This window comes from Pecten maximus, chromosome 7, assembly GCF_902652985.1.
Source record: "Pecten maximus chromosome 7, xPecMax1.1, whole genome shotgun sequence".
NCBI lineage: Eukaryota > Metazoa > Mollusca > Bivalvia > Pectinida > Pectinidae > Pecten > Pecten maximus.
In genome coordinates this window covers 7,369,039-7,391,155 of record NC_047021.1, presented here as the reverse complement: position 1 = coordinate 7,391,155, position 22,117 = coordinate 7,369,039, and the positions used below count along the sequence as shown (strand labels likewise).

Genomic DNA, 22,117 nt, shown 5'->3' with positions numbered 1-22,117 from the left:
GACACACTATCTTCCCAAGATTTACGCAAACACAAATCTAATCAAACATTTGTGAAAAGGAATGAGATTTATGGCCCAAAAACTGCCTTTGCTCTATGAAGGTACAAACAAGAGGCCCAATGGGCCTGTATCACTCACCTTGCTCTACAGCAACTTTGAAGTTGATTGAGGTCATTTCTAAAGATACTATGTTGATTACCTCTTTATTCAAATATCATTGTAAGCTAGTTTTATTCATATTAAAACTTTTCTAGTCCTTCATTCCAGCATTCTATTGGCCTAATATCAGGTCTTGGAGGCTCTTGGCTATCATAAAATTATTGTTTACAGATTTAAGCCGATTTCACCCCTGTGACCTTGAATGTAGGTCAAGGTCATTTATTTGTACAAAATTGGTAGCCCTTCACCCCAGCATGCTACAGGCCCAATATCAAGTCCCTGGGCCTCTTGGTTATTGAGAAGAAGTCGTTTGAAGATTATAGCCTATTTGACCCATGTGACCTTGAATGAAGGCCAAGGTCATTTATTTGAACACACTTTGTAGCCCTTCACCCCAGCATGCTACAAGCCCAAAATCAAGTCCCTGGGCCTTTTGGTTATTGAGAAGAAGTTGTTTGAATGAAAAAGTTGACGCCGGACGGCCGGACGCCGCACCACGGCATAAACTCACTTGCCCTTCGGGCAGGTGAGCTTAAAAGGTCACATTGACCTTCATCAGGTAAGCAGCACACATACACAGTTTTCCCCCTAAGATGAACCCACACACAATCAAATTTTGAAGGCCTAATTTAAACCAGGACAGCAGTTATGCCCTTCAAATTAGTTTTGCTGTATGAAGGTTGATAACAGTTACACACAATCTTTTTAAGATGTATGCACATGATGGTACACATCAATCTTGAAGATCCTCAAAGTAATTGCACAGGAACTATGCAACAGAAAATATTTTGGCATTATAAAGGTTAATTTGTTAAATTCCACAATACATTTAAAACTTAATGAATTTCAATAAATCCTTTCTGGGCCTCATAAATATGAAAATATTTTTCTACACCATAGCATGTTTTACACTTATAAAAGTTAGCAGACTTTCAAATGCATTAATTAAACAATGGTTGATAAAAAACAATTCAGAAAAATTAAAAAGTCTGATAACCCCCATCTGGGCCTCTAAAATCACAAAACAGCGGCCAATAAATCTGATTTAACATGGGCAGTAAAAATGTTACATTGTTCTTTGTCTGGCTGCTGACATGTACAGTAAAAATATGTTAAAATCTATATTTGATATTGTGATTACATGTACTTCAACTGAAACATTATAGCAATATTTTCTTTAAAATATATAGTTTTTATTCATTTTGGGAAAGACATTTTAGTCAGTAGAAACACTATACAGCCTGATTTTGACTGCAAACTAGAAGGTCCTCACCGGGTAACAGTTATACCCGGATCTTTATTATGTCCTGCTCTCTTTGTTTTCAGCTGATCTCTGAAACTTGGTAGGAATATGAAATTTTGTTCTCCTGTACGATATCTCCTGTGGCTAATATTTAGATATTTTTCACTCGTGCTGCGCACTCGAGAAAAATATCAAAATATTAGCCCCACTCGTGAAATATATTTGGTATTACTGAAAACACTGTTAGATATCCTCTATATATTTTAATATTGTTCACACACCTACTTTCTCATTTTTCAACCTATTTCTTTTTGAAACATGATAAGATACATAATCATGATAGTAGTTGTGTTATCTGGAGGGGAAAAAATTGAAATAGTTATTGTCCTATGTTTATTACAGTACTATTTAATTCCTTTCAGTATTTTGATACTGTCTGACCATAGTGGTAGATTTCCTCCCTCACATTCTGTGATTTCCTGTCAGAATTTTGATAGGAGAAATTTTTAAAGAGTTACCAGCCTTTGTTTATTTTATTACTTTAATCAAGTCTAGAGATTTTCTGACTAAATTTCGAGACAAACAATTGCAAAAGTTTACTCTGGTAGATAGACAATACATACCATAATACTCTCTCAAATTTTGATGGGTTTATAAAAGTATTCAAACCTATATAATACACATAAACATGTAAAGGATATGTACTTGATTAGAAAAATGTTACTTTAATTCAAAGGCTTATTTGTGGTGTACAAATCTCTATATACTGTTACAACTATGGAAGTCAGCCAAGTCCTATGTAAATAATACATAATTATACATGTATATGGAATGGAGTATGAAGACTGAATTTCTGTTATAAAATATAAACGTAATAAACAAGTCAGAACTACCCAACTTTATAACAATGCCAATTTTGTGTTCTTTATCCACCGACAAGCAAGGAAAGGTCAGACCCAACCTGTTTAGAATATGCAATACTACTGGCTTCTGGTATAATATGTAAAAAGGTCCACAATACAAAACATATAAAATTCAAAACTGCAGAGTCTGCAATCAACACAAATAAACATATTATAGTTATTCACTTATATTCTATTTTATATTTCCATTGGTGATAAACTGTCAACTAAAAAAATGTGTGAAAGTTTAGTACAATATTTATCCTCAAATAAGCCCCCTCCCCTAGTGTAAAAGTTTAGTACATTATTATCCTCAAATAATCCCCCTCCCCTAGTGTAATAGTTTAGTACATTATTATCATCAAATAACCCTCCTCCCCTAGTGTAATAGTTTAGTACATTATTATCATCAAATAGGCCCCCTCCCCTCGTGTAATAGTTTAGTACAGTATTATCATCAAATAACCCTCCTCCCCTAGTGTAATAGTTTAGTACATTATTATCATCAAATAGGCCCCCTCCCCTCGTGTAATAGTTTAGTACAGTATTATCCTCAATATAAGTCCCCTCCCCTCGTGTAATAGTTTAGTACAGTATTATCCTCAATATAAGTCCCCTCCCCTAGTGTTATAGTTTAGTACAGTAGTATCCTCAATATAGGCCCCCTCCCCTAGTGTAATAGTTTAGTACAGTATTATCCTCAATATAAGCCCCCTCCCCTAGTGTAATAGTTTAGTACAGTAGTATCCTCAATATAAGCCCCCTCACCTAGTGTAATAGTTTAGTACAGTATTATCCTCAATATAAGCCCCCTCACCTAGTGTAATAGTTTAGTACAGTATTATCCTCAATATAAGTCCCCTCCCCTAGTGTAAAAGTTTAGTATTAAAACTTTTGGAGGACTTATTTGTTTTAAAATTGATGATTCTGCAAAAGTTGTGGGCAGGGGCATCTATAAGGATTATTAAACCATTTATTTTGTTTACAAGCTCATACATCCAATGGGACAGTTGGTAATGGTTTAAAACAATTTCATTTATCAGCTCATAAACTGAACAAAATGAAAGGGTAATATCTATATTTACAATATTTTCTTTTAACAATAACAGCATTCAAAAAGTCTGATACAAATGTTTACCTTGTGTGTGATCTACATTCAAATCATTTTGATGTCAAGTTAATCAGTCGTCAGACAGCTAAGCCCCGCACACTTTATCTGTAACCACATGTACAGAAGAAAAAAGTCCCTGCATTTAGATTATTTTATTCACATTAAATCACATCTTATTTATTATAATAAATTTAGTATTTTATGAAACAAATAATTAATGTTGATATAAAAAAAATGAGAATTAGGCATAGCATTCGTTAGTTTCAAAACTCTGCACATGGTTTATGGAAAGATGTCTGCCAATAAATTACATACACTGAACATGTATATCCAAATGTGGCAAACCGGGTCACATTTTACACTCATGTCATTGTGAAATAATCTTTTCAGAAATAGTGGCATTTTAAAATATTTGTGGATAAATATGGTAGCTGGTATCATATCATTTAAGTATCCCAACTCACAACAATCACACCTAACTTCTGTAATTACCCAACTACAGGCAACATGATGATAGCAAACTTTCATAATTAATTAGAAGGAAATGATTAAATATAGGGTGTTTTATTTGATCACTGTATCCTTCTACGTGATAATATGACTGATATAACGACCCTGTCATAGTTCATCAGAAAACAAACCACCAACTAATATAATCAAAAGTAATTTGAAAGTGACAGATCTTCAGAATGTTCAGCATAAAGACTGAAACATACATTGTTATTATTGGTAAAAGCACAAAAAATTCTTTAATTCATGGATACAGCTTATAGTGTTTATATATCCAAAAGATAATTCTGTTACTTCAACAAAGACTGGTGTCTGTTTGCTACCCACACACCATTGATTACTACTACTGTATCCTGGCACTATAAATCGGGCTAGTCGTAGCAGCAAACAGCATAAGGACATGACATAAAATTACACTAAATATGAAAGACATTGTATATAGATGTGTATATATAACTGTCATGTCAGATGGAAATAACATGATGAAAATAATGCCTGAGGAATAAAAAATGGTAACACACTGATCTACTGCGCCGTTAGTCTCAGCAGGACATTTGTAAAACATACCTACTGTGTCTTTAGACTCAGCAGGACATTTGTAAAACATACCTACTGCGCCTTTTGTCTCAGCAAGGCATTTACTTCACAGAGACCTGATAAACCTATAGACAATATCATTTATTTCACTGCATGAAAATCTGGTCTCAGTAATAGTTTATATCTAAGAATCTGAGAGCAAAATTCGAGTTTAACAATGCTGCATATATATCTATTACTGATTGATATCATTGTTGCTACTCTGTCTCCACTTGGATATCTGTAAAATCCTTATACAACATCACATTTCCATCTCTCTCCTTAAAAGTATGTCTGGAAAATTCCTCACAAATTATCACAATCTCATCTTTCCTCACAAAGTCTGAAGAATTCCTTGCACACTATCACATTCCCATCTCGGGTACAAAACGTTAATTATCACAATAAAACAAATCCATTAATTTCAGATCACAATGTCGTTTCTTTTGAAGTCTTCCTTCCTTCCAAAATATCAAAATACCTGTAAAAGTAAGCATGTAAATGATTTATAGTGCAACTACATAGAAGTAAATGATTTATAGTGCAACTACATAGAAGTAAATGATTTATAGTGCAACTACATAGAAGTAAATGATTTATAACAACATAGAAAGAATATGTGGGTAATATCCAGCCTCTGGAACCATGTACTAAGCATCCTTAAAAACATCATATTTGTAAGTTTGGTTAATGAGTTCACATTAATCATTCTTCATCATCAGATGATGATGATATTGTCATCAGAGGTACAGACTCGGTAATCCCCTCTCAATTTCACTGAGATGAGCTAGAAATTTATCAATACTGATAAAATTTGGCAGAAAGAAAACCCCTTACCCATCTAGTATATCATCAAGCCACATTCGATGACTCAGAGATTCTATCCATGTTGGGGGGATGGCCTCCACACCCAGTTTACAGCCAAGCAAGGCTCCAGCCACAGCAGCATTAGCATCAGCGTCACCTCCCTGTCAACAAAACCATTCACTGTATAAAAACCTACAATCAAAGATCAGTTTATTCTTAAACCTACAATCAATAGTCAGTATAGTTATTAAACCTACAACCAAAGGTCAGTTAAGTTTTTAAACCTACAACCAAAGGTCAGTATATTCTTAAACCTACAACCAAAGGTCAGTTTAGTTTTTAAACCTACAACCAAAGGTCAGTATATTCTTAAACCTACAACCAAAGGTCAGTATATTCTTAAACCTACAACCAAAGGTCAGTTTAGTTATTAAACCTACAACCAAAGGTCAGTTTAGTTTTTAAACCTACAATTTCTATTAATAGTAAAGGTGTCCCTGACCTTAAATCTACAACCCTGAAATTCACCTTGACCATAAAACCCTGAAATTTGATCTTGTCCAAGCAATAATTACTGTCCTTTGTATAAGTTTAAAGGCGTTTTTGATAAAAAAAAAACAACTAAAAGATTGAAGCTGCTAGATTGCTGAATAAGGATTTTCTAAAAAATAGTAACAGTGACCTTGATCTTGACCTGCCAACCCTGAAACTCAAACTTGTCTGAGCCTATAGTATAGTCCTTTGTATTTGTGTGAAGTTTTATCACCTCAATGAATGAAGCCACTAGAGTGCTGACAAGAGGTGTTATGTACGTATCTATGTACGTACAAGACGGCGGAGAGGAAAACTATAGCCCCCAACCCAACCCCATTTCACTGGTAGGGGACTAATTATTAATCACCTTATATTAAATCGCATGATGGAAGTGTTCAGAGGGTTAAGCAGTGTGGGAAAAAATTGAAGGTGTTCATGTCCACTCAGGTAACTGAAAGCTAGTGGCTGTGGTGAAAAACAAGTCCGTTGTTGATTGTGACACCCGAAAATCAATGGTACTGTGTGACCTAGTGTCTACAATGTTTACTCAGTTTGCTGATTTGATTTAATTCTTTGTTCCCAGGTATTAATCATTCAACAAGCATACAGGGTATTGCTAGGTATTTCCCCTACCAACCCCTGCTAAAAATAGTAACATGAACTTGACCCAAACCTAAATTTGTCCAATATATTATGGCCCTTTATCATTGTATCAAGTTTGATTGAATTTAAAATCAAGGAATGAAACCTCTGGAGCTTTGACAAACTTTGGCGTTATGTACATACATAAATGACAGTAGAAACCTACAGTTCCCCCATTTTCACCAGTAGGGGACTAATCATTTGTTAAAATTTACAATACCATATAAAATGAGTACCTCAAGCAAAATGTCTTGGATGGCCTGTCTAAAGTCCTTCTGACGGAGTGCCCACAGCCCTGCCCCCAAGGTCTTGTAGGTGTAGTTGGTACGTCCAGGCTCGTCTAACTTGAGATCCTTCAGGGAGCAATAGGACATGTAGCGTTTCAACTCCTTCACCTAGCAACATAAGGCACAGTATATCAGTATACCTAGCAACATAAGGCACAGTATATCAGTATACCTAGCAACATAAGGCATAGTTTATCAGGATACCTAGCAACATAAGGCACAGTTTATCAGGATACCTAGCAACATAAGGCACAGTATATCAGGATACCTAGCAACATAAGGCACAGTTTATCAGGATACCTAGCAACACAAGGTACAGTTTATCAGGATACCTAGCAACATAAGGCACAGTTTATCAGGATACCTAGCAACATAAGGCATAGTTTATCAGGATACCTAGCAACATAGGACACAGTTTATCAGGATACCTAGCAACATAAGGCACAGTTTATCAGGATACCTAGCAACATAGGACACAGTTTATCAGGATACCTAGCAACAAGGTACAGTTTATCAGGATACCTAGCAACATAAGGCATAGTTTATCAGGATACCTAGCAACATAAGACACAGTTAATCAGAATACCTAGCAACATAAGCCACAGTTTATCAGGATACCTAGCAACATAAGGTACAGTTTATCAGGATACCTAGCAACATAAGGCACAGTTTATCAGGATACCTAGCAACACAAGGTACAGTTTATCAGGATACCTAGCAACATAAGGTACAGTTTATCAGGATACCTAGCAACATAAGGAATAGTTTATCAGGATACCTAGCAACATAAGCCACAGTTTATCAGGATACCTAGCAACATAAGGCATAGTTTATCAGGATACCTAGCAACATAAGGCACAGTTTATCAGGATACCTAGCAACATAAGGCACAGTTTATCAGGATACCTAGCAACATAGGGCACAGTTTATCAGGATACCTAGCAACATAAGGCACATTTTATCAGGATACCTAGCAACATAAGGCACAGTTTATCAGGATACCCAGCAACATAAGGTACAGTTTATCAGGATACCTAGCAACATAAGGCACAGTTAATCAGGATACCTAGCAACATAGGGCACAGTTTATCAGGATACCTAGCAACATAAGGCACAGTTTATCAGGATACCTAGCAACATAAGGCACAGTATATCAGGATACCTAGCAACATAAGGCACAGTATATCAGGATACCTAGCAACAAGGTACAGTTTATCAGGATACCTAGCAACATAAGGCACAGTTTATCAGGGTACCTAGCAACATAAGGCACAGTATATCAGGATACCTAGCAACAAGGAACAGTTTATCAGGATACCTAGCAACATAAGGCACAGTTTATCAGGATACCTAGCAACATAAGGCACAGTTTATCAGGATACCTAGCAACATAAGGTACAGTTTATCAGGATACCTAGCAACATAAGGCACAGTTTATCAGGATACCTAGCAACATAAGGCATAGTTTATCAGATACCTAGCAACATAAGGCATAGTTTATCAGGATACCTAGCAACATAGAGCACAGTTTATCATGATACCTAGCAACATAAGGCACAGTATATCAGGATACCTAGCAACATAAGGCACAGTTTATCAGGATATCTAGCAACATAAGGTACAGTTTATCAGGATACCTAGCAACATAAGGTACAGTTTATCAGGATACCTAGCAACATAAGGCATAGTTTATCAGGATACCTAGCAACATAAGGCATAGTTTGTCAGGATACCTAGCAATATAAGGCACAGTATATCAGGATACCTAGCAACATAAGGCATAGTATATCAGGATACCTAGCAACATAAGGCATAGTTTGTCAGGATACCTAGCAATATAAGGTACAGTATATCAGGATACCTAGCAACATAAGGCATAGTTTGTCAGGATACCTAGCAACATAAGGCACAGTTTATCAGGATCCCTAGCAACATAGAGCACAGTTTATTAGAGTATCACATTATGTTAGGTTAGTGTGTTTGTAGCTAAGGAAACAGGGCAAATATAAGTCAAACTTATAAACACAACTAAACTGTCAAGATAGAGACTGATGAAAAAGGAAAAGACTTGATGCCCCCCAGTAACTGTGGTTGGGACATTATAAGCAAGGGAGAAAGGGACAAATTAAAAGGTTAGTTGTAAAACAGTCAGTATTGGTAATATAATAAACAGTATCTGTGATGCATTTTTCACCCACCCTGGTATAGCTGATGTTCATGTGTTGTAGTGAGTATTATTTACATTACCCTGGGTAACCACCCCCATCTACTCTTTCCTACACATTTTCACATGTGTGTTGGTTCTGTAAACAACACATCTCCCTTATTTACCTCCACATGTGTGTTGGTTCTGTAAACAACACATCTCCCTTATTTACCTCCACATGTGTGTTGGTTCTGTAAACAACACATCTCCCTCACTTACCTCCACATGTGTGTTGGTTCTGTAAACAACACATCTCCCTTATTTACCTCCACATGTGTGTTGGTTCTGTAAACAACACATCTCCCTTATTTACCTCCACATGTGTGTTGGTTTTGTACATAACACATCTCCCTTGTTTACCTCCAAATGTGTGTTGGTTTTGTACATAACACATCTCCCTTATTTACCTCCACATGTGTGTTGGTTCTGTAAACAACACATCTCCCTCACTTAACTCCACATGTGTGTTGGTTCTGTAAACAACACATCTCCCTTGTTTACCTCCACATGTGTGTTGGTTCTGTAAACAACACATCTCCCTCATTTACTCCACACATCTCCCTTATTTCCCTCCACATGTGTGTTGGTTCTGTAAACAACACATCTCCCTCACTTACCTCCACATGTGTGTTGGTTCTGTAAACAACACATCTCCCTCACTTACCTCCACATGTGTGTTGGTTCTGTAAACAACACATCTCCCTTATTTACCTCCACATGTGTGTTGGTTCTGTAAACAACACATCTCCCTTATTTACCTCCACATGTGTGTTGGTTTTGTACATAACACATCTCCCTTGTTTACCTCCAAATGTGTGTTGGTTTTGTACATAACACATCTCCCTTATTTACCTCCACATGTGTGTTGGTTTTGTACATAACACATCTCCCTTATTTACCTCCAAATGTGTGTTGGTTTTGTACATAACACATCTCCCTTATTTACCTCCACATGTGTGTTGGTTCTGTAAACAACACATCTCCCTCACTTAACTCCACATGTGTGTTGGTTCTGTAAACAACACATCTCCCTTGTTTACCTCCACATGTGTGTTGGTTCTGTAAACAACACATCTCCCTCATTTACTCCACACATCTCCCTTATTTCCCTCCACATGTGTGTTGGTTCTGTAAACAACACATCTCCCTCACTTACCTCCACATGTGTGTTGGTTCTGTAAACAACACATCTCCCTCATTTACTCCACACATCTCCCTTATTTACCTCCACATGTGTGTTGGTTCTGTAAACAACACATCTCCCTCATTTAACTCCACATGTGTGTTGGTTCTGTAAACAACATTTCTCTCATATTTACCTCCTCTGTTGTACTCAGTATCCTGGCAGCATACTTGTATGTTTCATCAATAATTCCATCCACATTGTAATTTCCATTTTTCTTTATATGACGTTCGTTTTTCTGCAGCATTAGGGCAATGGCAACAGTGACTGCTACACATGATGCTTGACACCTAAACATGATAGATAGCAAATATAAACAACAAATTTCAACAATAGCAAAACTCACCTGGGGCAGCCATACCAAATCTCTTATATTTGTTTCAAAACCTTATTTCAAAATCAATTTAAGCTATCACCAGAGTATAATCAGAAATGTGAAGAAATTTCTAGGTGTGTGACCTTACCTTTTGTCTGGGTGTGTGACCTTACCTTATGTCTGGGTGTGTGACCTTACCTTATGTCTGGGTGTGTGACCTTACCTTATGTCTGGGTGTGTGACCTTACCTTATGTCTGGGTGTGTGACCCTACCTTATGTCTGGGTGTGTGACCTTACCTTATGTCTGGGTGTGTGACCTTACCTTATGTCCGGGTGTGTGACCTTACCTTATGTCTGGGTGTGTGACCTTACCTTATGTCTGGGTGTGTGACCTTACCTTATGTCCGGGTGTGTGACCCTACCTTATGTCTGGGTGTGTGACCTTACCTTATGTCTGGGTGTGTGACCTTACCTTATGTCTGGGTGTGTGACCTTACCTTATGTCCTGGTGTGTGACCCTACCTTATGTCTGGGTGTGTGACCTTACCTTATGTCTGGGTGTGTGACCTTACCTTATGTCCGGGTGTGTGACCTTACCTTATGTCTAGGTGTGTGACCTTACCTTTTGTCTGGGTGTGTGACCTTACCTTATGTCTGGGTGTGTGACATTACCTTATGTCCGGGTGTGTGACCTTACCTTATGTCCAGGTGTGTGACCTTACCTTATGTCTGGGTGTGTGACCTTACCTTATGTCTGGGTGTGTGACCTTACCTTATGTCTGGGTGTGTGACCTTACCTTATCTCTGGGTGTGTGACCTTACCTTATGTCTAGGTATGTGACCTTACCTAATGTCTAAGTGTGTGACCTTACCTTATGTCTGGGTATGTGACCTTACCTTATGTCTAGGTGTGTGACCTTACCTTTTGTCTGGGTGTGTGACCTTACCTTATGTCTGGGTGTGTGACTCTACCTTATGTCTGGGTGTGTGACCTTACCTTATGTCTGGGTAAGTGACCTTACCTTATGTCTAGGTGTGTGACCTTACCTTATGTCTGGGTGTGTGACCTTACCTTATGTCTGGGTGTGTGACCTTACCTTATGTCTGGGTGTGTGACTTTACAGATGTCCAATGTGTGCTTGATGACTTTCCCTATAGTATGGTAACAATGAACACCTATCACAGCTGTTCGAGATATAGCACTGTTGGTAGCCAGCAATTTACGAGAGTCTCGCCAAACAATTTCAGCTGCCTACAAATACACATACATTCTGAATTATATAGCGTCAATTTCATCTAAGTTTATTGGTTGATAGATATTGAAAAAACAATGAACTAAATTTACCCAATTTTATGAATTATAGCTGAAAAAGGAAACATATATTCAATAAATAGTTCTACAACTTTTTTTTGTTAATATTTCTGATTAGTAAAAATCTCTAATTAAAAAATAACATGAGGTCCAGAGGGCCTGTATCGCTCACCTGGATTTCATGAGATATGAAACAAGAATGATGATTAAGTGTATTTGTCACTGGTATTGCTATGTCAATATGTCATAGGCATTTTATATGGGTACATGAGGATTTGATGTCAAAAAATGCATTAATCCATGAAATAAAATTAACTTTTGGCACAACCCCATAGGGATGCTACCACAGAAATATGAGCGATATCTCTTGCTTAGTTTCAGAGAAGAAGTTGTTCATATCAATTCAGCCAAATTGACCCCTCTTGGCCCCGCCCCTCAGGCCCCCGGGGGGTCAGCCTCACCATTTGTACAATTTTGAATGCCCACCCAATTGTGATGCTACCAGGCAAATATGAGCAAAATCCATTGCTTGGTTTCAGAGAAGAAGTTGTTCATATCAATTCAGCCCAATTGACCACATTCCCCCCCCCCCCCCCCCCTCAGGCCCCCGGGGGGTCAGCTCCATGATTTGTACAATTTTTAATCCCAACCCCATAGTGATGCTACCAGGCAAATATGAGCGATATCCATTGCTTGGTTTCAGAGAAGAAGTCGTTTATATCAATATAGCCAAATTGACCCCTTTCGGCCCCAACCCTCAGGCCCCTGGGGGGTCAGCCTCATCATTTGTACAATTTTGAATCCCCACCCAATAATGATGCTTCCAGGCAAATATGAGTGATAGCCATTGCTTGGTTTCAGAGAAGAAGTCGTTTATATCAATATAGCCAAATTGACCACATTCGGCCCGACCCCTCAGGCCCCTGGGGGGGTCAGCCCCATCATTTGTACAATTTTGAATCCCCACCCTATAATGATGCTACCAGGCAAATATGAGCGATAGCCATTGCTTGGTTCCAGAGAAGAAGTCGTTTATATCAATATAGCCAGATTGACCACATTTGGCCCCGCAGTCCCCTGGGGGGTCAGCCCCATCATTTGTACAATTTTGAATCCCCACCCCATAGTGATGTTACCAGGCAAATATGAGTGATAGCCATTGCTTGGTTTCAGAAAATCAGTTGTTTATATCAATAGCGCAAAAATGACCCCTTTTGGCCCCGCCCCAGAGGCCCCCAGGGGGTCAGCCCCATCATTTGTACAATTCTGAGTCCCCTTCCCATAGGGATGCTTCTGACCAAATTTGGTCAAATTCTGATGTGTGGTTATGAAGAAGAAGTCAATTGTTGACGGACGGACGGACTACGGACGACGGACGACGGACGCAACGGTATGGCATAAGCTCACCTTGGTCCTTCGGACCAGGTGAGCTAAAAATCTCTCATAGAGGATCACAAGTATACTTACTTTTTCAGGAGTCTCTGAGAACTGTGGGTGATTAATAACAGCTTTAACCTGGGGACATGTTCCTAGACCACACATGTCCCCTAACTCAGGAAATCCATGTTCAGACCACTCAATTAACCGCTTGGCAAAGTCTATGGGTATCACCTTAAATATACACACAACCACAATTATAATATCTATTTCAACAGAATGAGAACTACCAAACATTCTTCAGAGCACCAACATCTGCATTTTCACTCCCAAGAATGTTTTGAGAAATTATAATAATTCTAAAAATATCATTAAGTTAAATCTGTTACTCAGCCTCAAAGTTCAGTTTTAATAATAATAATGAAATCAAAAAGCATTAAGATTTAATCACATAGTGACTAGTCATGAACTATTTCTGTAGATTTAAATTATGGTTCAAGTTAAAAAGTACATAGAGAAATACTGCTGGTCTTCAGCCCATTTACTTCAAGACAAAGAGTATTACTTTTTCTTTTAAATTTTCAACACGGGACATGGCAATTTGGTGATAAGTGAAAATGGCTCCGCTGGATTATAATAATTTAGTTTAGAGATAGGTTACCTCCCCTTTGTTCTTGAGTATTGATTGTAGAATTAGAATCATGATATCCGACTCGTCTGTCCAGTCTCCAATCTTCCATTTTCTTCGATGACTGTCTGGTAGTATTTTCTTGTGAACCAGTTCAAACTTATGGTATACTTCCCTATATTTCTATTAAATAGAAAATAAAATACTTTTATAAGGAAATTTATGCAATTTAGAACCAAAAGTATTAAAAGCATTACAATAAATTTTTTTTTATGAAAGACTTTTCAGTAATTAACTGACAAAATATACCTGAAGCATATATACCAGAAAAATACTATCATTCTAAAGCTAAAATTTAATAGTAAAACAGTAATGTACATGTATAGGTATGGTGTTTACGTGGAAGGTATATATAGAGACTCAATAATACAGTCTTTAAGTTGGGTTTCAATTGCATGAAATTTATAAAAAGAAAAAAAAAATCATTTTAGAGAATTTACAGGGTAACAAACTTATTTTGATAGGATCAACGCCTATGATGATCATTAATATTTCAATTGGAACATCAATTTATCTTGTACCTTCTTTGTCTCATCTCTTGTCAAAGTCTCCGTCAGCAAACCAAAAGCATCACCAATACAGTGACCATAGACTGTGGCATATATTCTGTCATATACACGGTGAACTTCTTTTCTGATCATCTATATGAAAAATGAAAACAAGTTAACACAGTAGGTAGAAGTGTACTCAACATAAAGACATCAACCCGCTTCACAAATTAGAAGGTAGAACACTTTTACTATTTGCCAACCGGTTTCACCAGTTACAGCTTGTCATCTACTTTACTTCTAATTTCTAAAGCTGGTTGATGTTGAGTTGTATCTCTACTACTGGCATATATACCTTTTGGTATCTATCCTCCAGTGACCTACCAGTACCTGAGGATCCTACCTAGTTTATTTGACCGGCATTTCTGCCATTTTAGTATATATATCTAACCATTGAATAAATTTACTTTCATGGATGATGTATAATATACATTGATTTGATACGACTTTTTATGTACATATCCTAACAGGAATCTATTTCACCTTATGTATTTTTTTCACAATTTTGTGCCTTTTCAATAACCCTAAAAAGCTTACATTATCATGATTAGAAAATGTATATTATGGATATATGTGTCACCTTTAATAGACATCCGTTACTATGAAGGCTATACTTACAATCATCATCATCATCATCATCATCATCATCATCATCATCATTTTGGTGGCCCAACTAGCTATAGGTATCAAATCTATGACCTCTTATATTGTTTACTACAGTAGTCAGACACTCAACAACAATGATGCTATAAAGTGAATGTTCTCCCTCTTTTCGCCTTACCAGTGTGAAATTTTAATATATATACATGTGTGTCCAGCCAAAATGCCTTTAAAGTAGACACATTAAGATGTAATATAATCATCAACTATTTAAAAACAATCACAGCTTACTTTCAGGCATGTTATAATGTCATTTACCAGTACTAGTGTATTACTGGGCTATATGTATATGTGTGTACATTATTCTGTACCCAGTGCCCACAACATAATTAACACTAATACAGGGTGAAAAATATATCAGGATATTGGATTAATTAAAATTGTATGTTAATCATACCAGATACAAGCGCTTATATTCAGGTACCCTTCTTGAGACATATTCATGATAAGGTTCATGGCATGGGGATGCTAGATATATTGATTCTTTTAAATAGTTTTCATTTTGTTTTATATTTATCTCTTTCTTGATTTTACATTAAACTATATTTATGTAGAGAAGATTTACAGACTGATCATCTGCTGCATCAACTTTAACCCGAGTTACCTCTCGCCCTCACACCAACTGTTATGTTGGACTGTCATGATCAACAACATGGATGGCAACGAACTTCTAACAACATATATACCGTATCATGACATTTTCTTTAAATGTAATATTTTCATGGTCTATTGGAGATTGACAACAAAATTCTCGTAAATAAATAATTAGGCCTACAAAATATGCCTTACTAATATGACAGTTGCAGTTTTACGACATGTAACAAGGAACAGAAAATATTGAGATCGAGGACCTAAGGACAAACCAACAGTTACCAAACTTATCATATCTTCTTATGAACGAAGATAGCATTGACTTCGACACGAGTTGACAAATTAATTACCCGAGTGTAAGGGTGATATCTTCTTGTCGGGGTAGACGTTGATTTCAATTTCCCGCTGAGCGGGTTTAGAAACGTCGCCATCTTTTAAGGTATGGTACTAAACCTAAGCAAGAGTAGAGCCCTCAACCGAACCAAAATCTGCTGTATGTTACTTCACCCCGGGAGGGATTACGAATTACTGTTTTAACTCGATTAGTTTATTGCCGACAGAGTAGAAGTTCACTGTAGTATTCACACATACTTAGGTTTCATTTTTTGTGTCTGACACATTAAGACCTATTAAGTTGTCTGACTTACATGAATTAATGCAGACTAAGCTGTAGGGTGACGGTATATATAGAGGATATTGAATGGTTTCCTGTTTAATATAACATATATTTCACGAGTATGACAAAATATCGATATTTTCACCAGTGCGAAGATATATTATGTCATACTAGTAATGCACTACATTTAAACTACAGGTAAACTAGTAGTGCACTACACCCTAAGAGGTGATGAACAGCAAAACCCCCATACAGGTAATGGGCAGTACCCAAGGCTACCCGTGATTTTGACGTAAAACCCGTTAAATAAAATAAAATAAATAAATCATATTCAAATCATCAGCTGAAAGGCCACAAGGCGGTAATAGCGGACGTAAAACCCGTTAAATAAATAAGTTATATTCAAAGAGTTATTAAAAAGGTTTTGGAAGTTTAGTTTGGTGTTATATTTCAACCTTTCTATTCTTGTTAATTATACACTGTAACTAAGTTAAATCATACACTGTAACTAAGTTAAGACAAATTTACTTTATAAATTCTTTAACTAAGTTAAATTGTTCAAGCCAAGTTTCACTTATCTTTTGGTACTTTATATTTTGTATTGATTGATCAGTTATATATTTCACATGTTTAATTTCAGTAATTTTGTTTTCATCACATGAAAGTATATAATAAAAAATTTTAAAACAATTATCGTTACTTGAACATTTTCAATTTGATACATTTAATTTATATTGTAGTTTAATTTCAGATTAAATTAAGCAGCATATTCATAATTTCATTTTTGATGTGATATTATGCGTATTAAAACCTAATTCAGCCCATAATATAGGTTGTACAAAGTCAGAAACCTGAACACACAAAGAAGTTAATTAAACATTGATTTAACATGTACAGAAAGAGATTCTTTGAATGTACTGGTAATTAAGTGATCATAAAAGTTCTACATTTCAAAATTTTAAGTTTATAAAAGGTATATGTTACTTTAATTATCTTGGTGTCTCATTGAACTTTAACGATAAATTTAGAAAAACTCAGCTAACTATCGCTGACCAGGGACGCAAATGCATGTTTAATATTTTGAAAATTTGCAATAATTTAGCTCTAAATGTTGAATCTAAGTTGAATTTTTTTATGTATATATTTCACCTCTCCTTAATTACAGCTGTGAAGTATGGGGTTTTATCCCGGCTGATCAGATAGAAAAAATACATACCGACTTTTTGAAAAGAATCTTGAATGTTAAAAAGAGTACACCTACTTTTATGTTATACTCTGAGCTTGGTCGTTTACCTCTGCAAATTATCCGGAAATGCCGAATAATTAAATACTGGTTGAAGTTAACTAAGACTAATAATTGTATATTAAAGTCAGTGTATGACGATATGATTGTATGTAATCACAGAAACTGTAACTGGCGATGCCAGGTTAAAAACTTACTGATGTCTACTGGCTTTGATAATGTTTGGTTAAATCAAAGCGTTAATAACGAAAAAGTATTTTTGCATCTTTACAAACAACGCCTAACCGGTAATTTTATTCAATTAAGGAATGAATTTACTGAAAATTCATCAAAATGTTATCTGTATAAATTCTTGTTAGACTCTTTTACTCTACAGCATTATTTAACAAAATCAATTCAAGATATTTATTCTCGGCTTATATCAAAGTTTCGTTTATCATCTCATCATTTAAGAATAGAAGAAGGCAGATATCGTAATATCCCAAGGGCACATAGAATTTGCATTTATTGTAACCAAAATCAGGTAGAAGATGAATTTCATTTTATTCTTATTTGTCCTCTGTATGCAACTTTACGTAAATAAAATATCAAAAAATACTAATGGAACCGTCCGTCGTCGTATAAACTTGTACAGTTACTAGCAGTACGTAATAGTAAGGAACTTTGTTATTTAGGTAAATATTTACGATCAAGTTTATTATTACGTTCAATGTTTCAAGCTTAATATATAACATGTATTGTTTAATTACCATGTATTTTCTTCCGGTTACCTCCTGCAAATGACATTATCTGGCACATTTTTTACTTCATATGTTATGCCTGTCGTCTTCCAATCTATCAAATTATGAATATGACTTCATACAATTATCTCATATATATTTCACAGCTGTCCGCCATTCTATCAAATTCATTCTTGTCTTGTACAATGTAGGTTATTTTTCATATCATACTTAAAATTTTGTATATGTTTTTGATAACCTTATTGTACATGCACATCACATTATTCTGTTTTTGCTGTAATACCGATGGGCCGCAAGGCTTAAAGTGAATAAACAAACAAACAAACTTGTAATACACCTTCCATCTTCCTTTACTGAAATAGTTGAAATTTCTGTACATGTACCAATGTGCAGGTATCTAATACTTTAAAGATCTAACATATTGGATCTGATTCCAGGTACATGTATCAGTTACAGGTAACACAGAATGAGATAATGGCCTGCAGGAACAATTAATGTTATTTTTGTTATGAAATACATATACAGGTAAACTTGGGGAGGGGGAGGGCAACAGTTGTAAGCTTATATAGCTCATAATTTTAAGCCAAAGTTTTTTTTACAGTTCATGCTAACATGATTTTTACAATATTGTTTAAAAACAGAATTTTGGGATACATTTTGATCAGCATTTAAGTGTTTCCCTATTGCATTAAGAAAATGATTTATTGTTCTTTACCTTGAAATGTATAACTGATGGGGATTTTAACTCTTCTTGTAATTAACGAAAAGCAGCATATAAACTACATTTATTGAATATCTTTATTGTGAAGAAAAATGTATGTAAAAGTTAATTATTTTTTGATGATTTGCAAAAAAAAAAAACAAAAAAAAACCACTATAATTTTTTGAAAAACATCCACAGGTAGATATTATATATGGGTAGTGTTAGATGCTAATTACAGGTAGGTAAGGCAGAGGAGCCTGGCACAGCATGCTATACATGGACCCCTGTGGGGGTAATTGGGGACTTAATTTACAAAAATATAGCCAGGTGTTAAAACAGGCACACCTTAAGACTGATCCTCATCTGATACATATATATAAGGTAAGGTGTTATGGAGGTCCATAAGGTGGTGATGAGGTGGGGTTTGGGCCCTGGGGCCCAGGTGGCCATGACAACAGGCATGTCCTGAGAGTACCAATTATACATACAGGTCCATGTACATAACTGTAGATATTATATGTCTCTTACAGAACATAAATGAGAATACACGAAACTTCTGATTCTTGATTCTTGATTATGTACTATAAAATTATTTCATGGTTGAATAAACAGATATTAGTGAAGTAACATTACATTGAGTTTAAAAATATTTTTGTCTGATACAATAATGAATATCAAAATATATGTACATATACAGTGTACTTGAGAAAAAAATCTACAAACAGTCATCAAGGCGTAAGGTAGAATTAATAATTAATATAAAATCAGAGACGTATATATACAAGTCTCTGATAAAATGTATCTTAATTATATATATAAAAAAAATGAAAAGCATCAAAATTTTGAAATCAGGAAGATAAACCTTAATTTTACACCATAATGAAATCTTAAAGAAAAAATGATAAAAATAGCCCACTACAAATCCAATTCACAGAGATTTAATTCCTCTTGTGCAATATTGAAAAAATCGGCAAGTTTCAACGAGGTGAATACAAAGGTCCGCTCTGATTAGTCAAAATAGGGAAACTTATATTTTCACTGCAAAATCTTATAATTTTCACTGCTCATCGCTGCAGTGGAAATATAAGTTTTATTAGTTTGATAAATTTCTATATTTCACTGGCAAAAATGTAGTACATATATATATATATATGGAACCCTGCGCTTTGCGTAGTTCCGATTCCATTCCATTCATTCAATCCCGTTCAGTTTTATGCGGTAACAAAGGTGCATCAAAACAATTTCATTATCATACACAGAACATGTTTAAATACAGCATATTAAACATGAATTAATATAATTGATCCCAGTCTAAAACATATTGTGTTTATGTAAGAATTATATACAGTGTATGTGATCTTTCAAGCTCTGATTACAAAGTTTTAAAAAATATGTCATCACACGTGTATAAATTTGCAATATCTTTAATCCATGAGAGTCACGTAGTTCTATACAGTAGAGGCAGAGACGTATATATGTCTCTGGTAGAGGTAATAATTTAGAAATTTAGAGCTTACTCGATTTCTGAGACGACAGAGAAGAATATTCTATTTTCGAAGTCCGTAATTAAAAATATGATCATTAGGATTCTTATTTACATACACGAACTTTTAACATTGCTTTTAAAGGAGCTTAAAGAAGGTTTTTATATTGGTGTCTATATCATTCCAAAGGTTTGGTGTAGAAGGAAAAAAGAGTGTATATATAGATTATTGTAAGCGAAAACTTTGTTCTCTCAGTAGATTTGCTTAAGTAATTATAGGGAGTTGTATTTCTGAGATTCATTGGTAATAAATTTGTCGGAAAGTTAGGTGCTGGGGGGGTTCATAAGGCAGTAGAAAGTCTGCATCAAACTGAGAGGTTACAGGAAATGTCATTGATATAATTGTAGAAAAGGAGAGGCCCAAGAACAGAACCTTGAAGGACGCCAGCATTAATTGTTTTGAATACTTGGTTTATTTGGTTTAGCGTCCTATTGACAACCAGGGTCATTTAGGACGTACCAGGTTTTAGAGGTGGAGGGAAGCCAGAGTACCCGGAGAAAAACTACCGGCCTACGGTCAATACCAGTCAACACGTGGGTTTCGAACTCGCGACCTAGATATAGGGACACCTTAATCCGCGGCCCCAGGGTTTTGAATGAAGACACTGCGTCCTTGATAAAAAATACTGATTTTCTGTCAGTCAGATAAAGTTATCCAACGAAGGAGAGATTCCGAGATACCATAATTGTTCAGTTTATGTAGAAGACCTTTGTGCCATGCCCGGATAAACGCATTAGAGAAATCACAAATTATTAAACAAGATTGCTCGTAAATTTCAATAAGCTGGTGCATGTGTTGTGGAAGGATTAGGCAGGAATTCTGGCTGATACTTACAAATTGTTACATAATTTTCAATAAAAATATATGATTTGAAGTTGTGTGAACTTCAGATTTATCTCATGAAAACATCAATTTTTATGACGACATTCCTGGCAATGTCGTCAGGTAATCGGATAAAACTTGTTCCAAAGATTTGTTTTTTTGTCTGGTTCAGAATCCTGAACTTGTTTTACTATTCAGGCAAATTGCATGTAATGATGTTTTCATTTCTCATAATTATATAAAAATTAAATTAAATGTCATATATTTGAGGAGTGAGATTAAACTCATTTTCTCACGTGATTAGTTAATGATATTTTCTATTTTTAAAAGACAAAAAAAAAGCCATTATCGTCAATTTTAAAACTTTTTTTTCATTTTTGATAGCTCAATATTTTTTTCAATCCAATAGGCCTACCCCAATTGAAAACTTGGCAAATCTGTGCCGTGTCTTTGTTGGTCTTACTATACTGTTCATTTTACACATCCCTCATTACACAAGATATTACACCTCAAACAAGGCTAAAGCTTCATTTTCTCTTACTTTTTTGTTTTTTTTATTGATCATTATTTCATAGAAGGCCGTTTAAAGTGTAAAGCCATGTTCCGAAACGTCGATTTCGGTAGACTTTGTCCCGTTTCCAACCATTTCAAAAACAAAGAAATAAATTCTGATGCAACTATGCCCCGATTTGAGTAGATTTTGGAGCGTGGTCGGAGTTGTAATATGATACTCCAGAATGAATATATAATTGGGGGGGGATAAGGTGTAAAACATTTTTTTTCTCGCTGTCAATAA

At 35.6% G+C, this 22,117-nt stretch overlaps 1 protein-coding gene across 1 annotated transcript; it reads right to left on the bottom strand.

The window, feature by feature from the left end:
* Positions 1-593: 593 nt before the first annotated feature.
* On the bottom strand, positions 594-16,096 carry LOC117331475 (ADP-ribosylarginine hydrolase Tri1-like). Its single transcript, XM_033890203.1, has 9 exons — positions 16,004-16,096; positions 14,376-14,495; positions 13,828-13,977; positions 13,257-13,400; positions 11,575-11,729; positions 10,297-10,450; positions 6,721-6,879; positions 5,339-5,469; positions 594-4,982 (listed from the first exon to the last, which is right to left on the bottom strand). The coding sequence occupies exons 1-9, from the start codon at positions 16,082-16,084 to the stop codon at positions 4,931-4,933; spliced, it is 1,146 nt and encodes a 381-aa protein (XP_033746094.1). The 5' UTR covers positions 16,085-16,096; the 3' UTR covers positions 594-4,930.
* Positions 16,097-22,117: the final 6,021 nt, after the last annotated feature.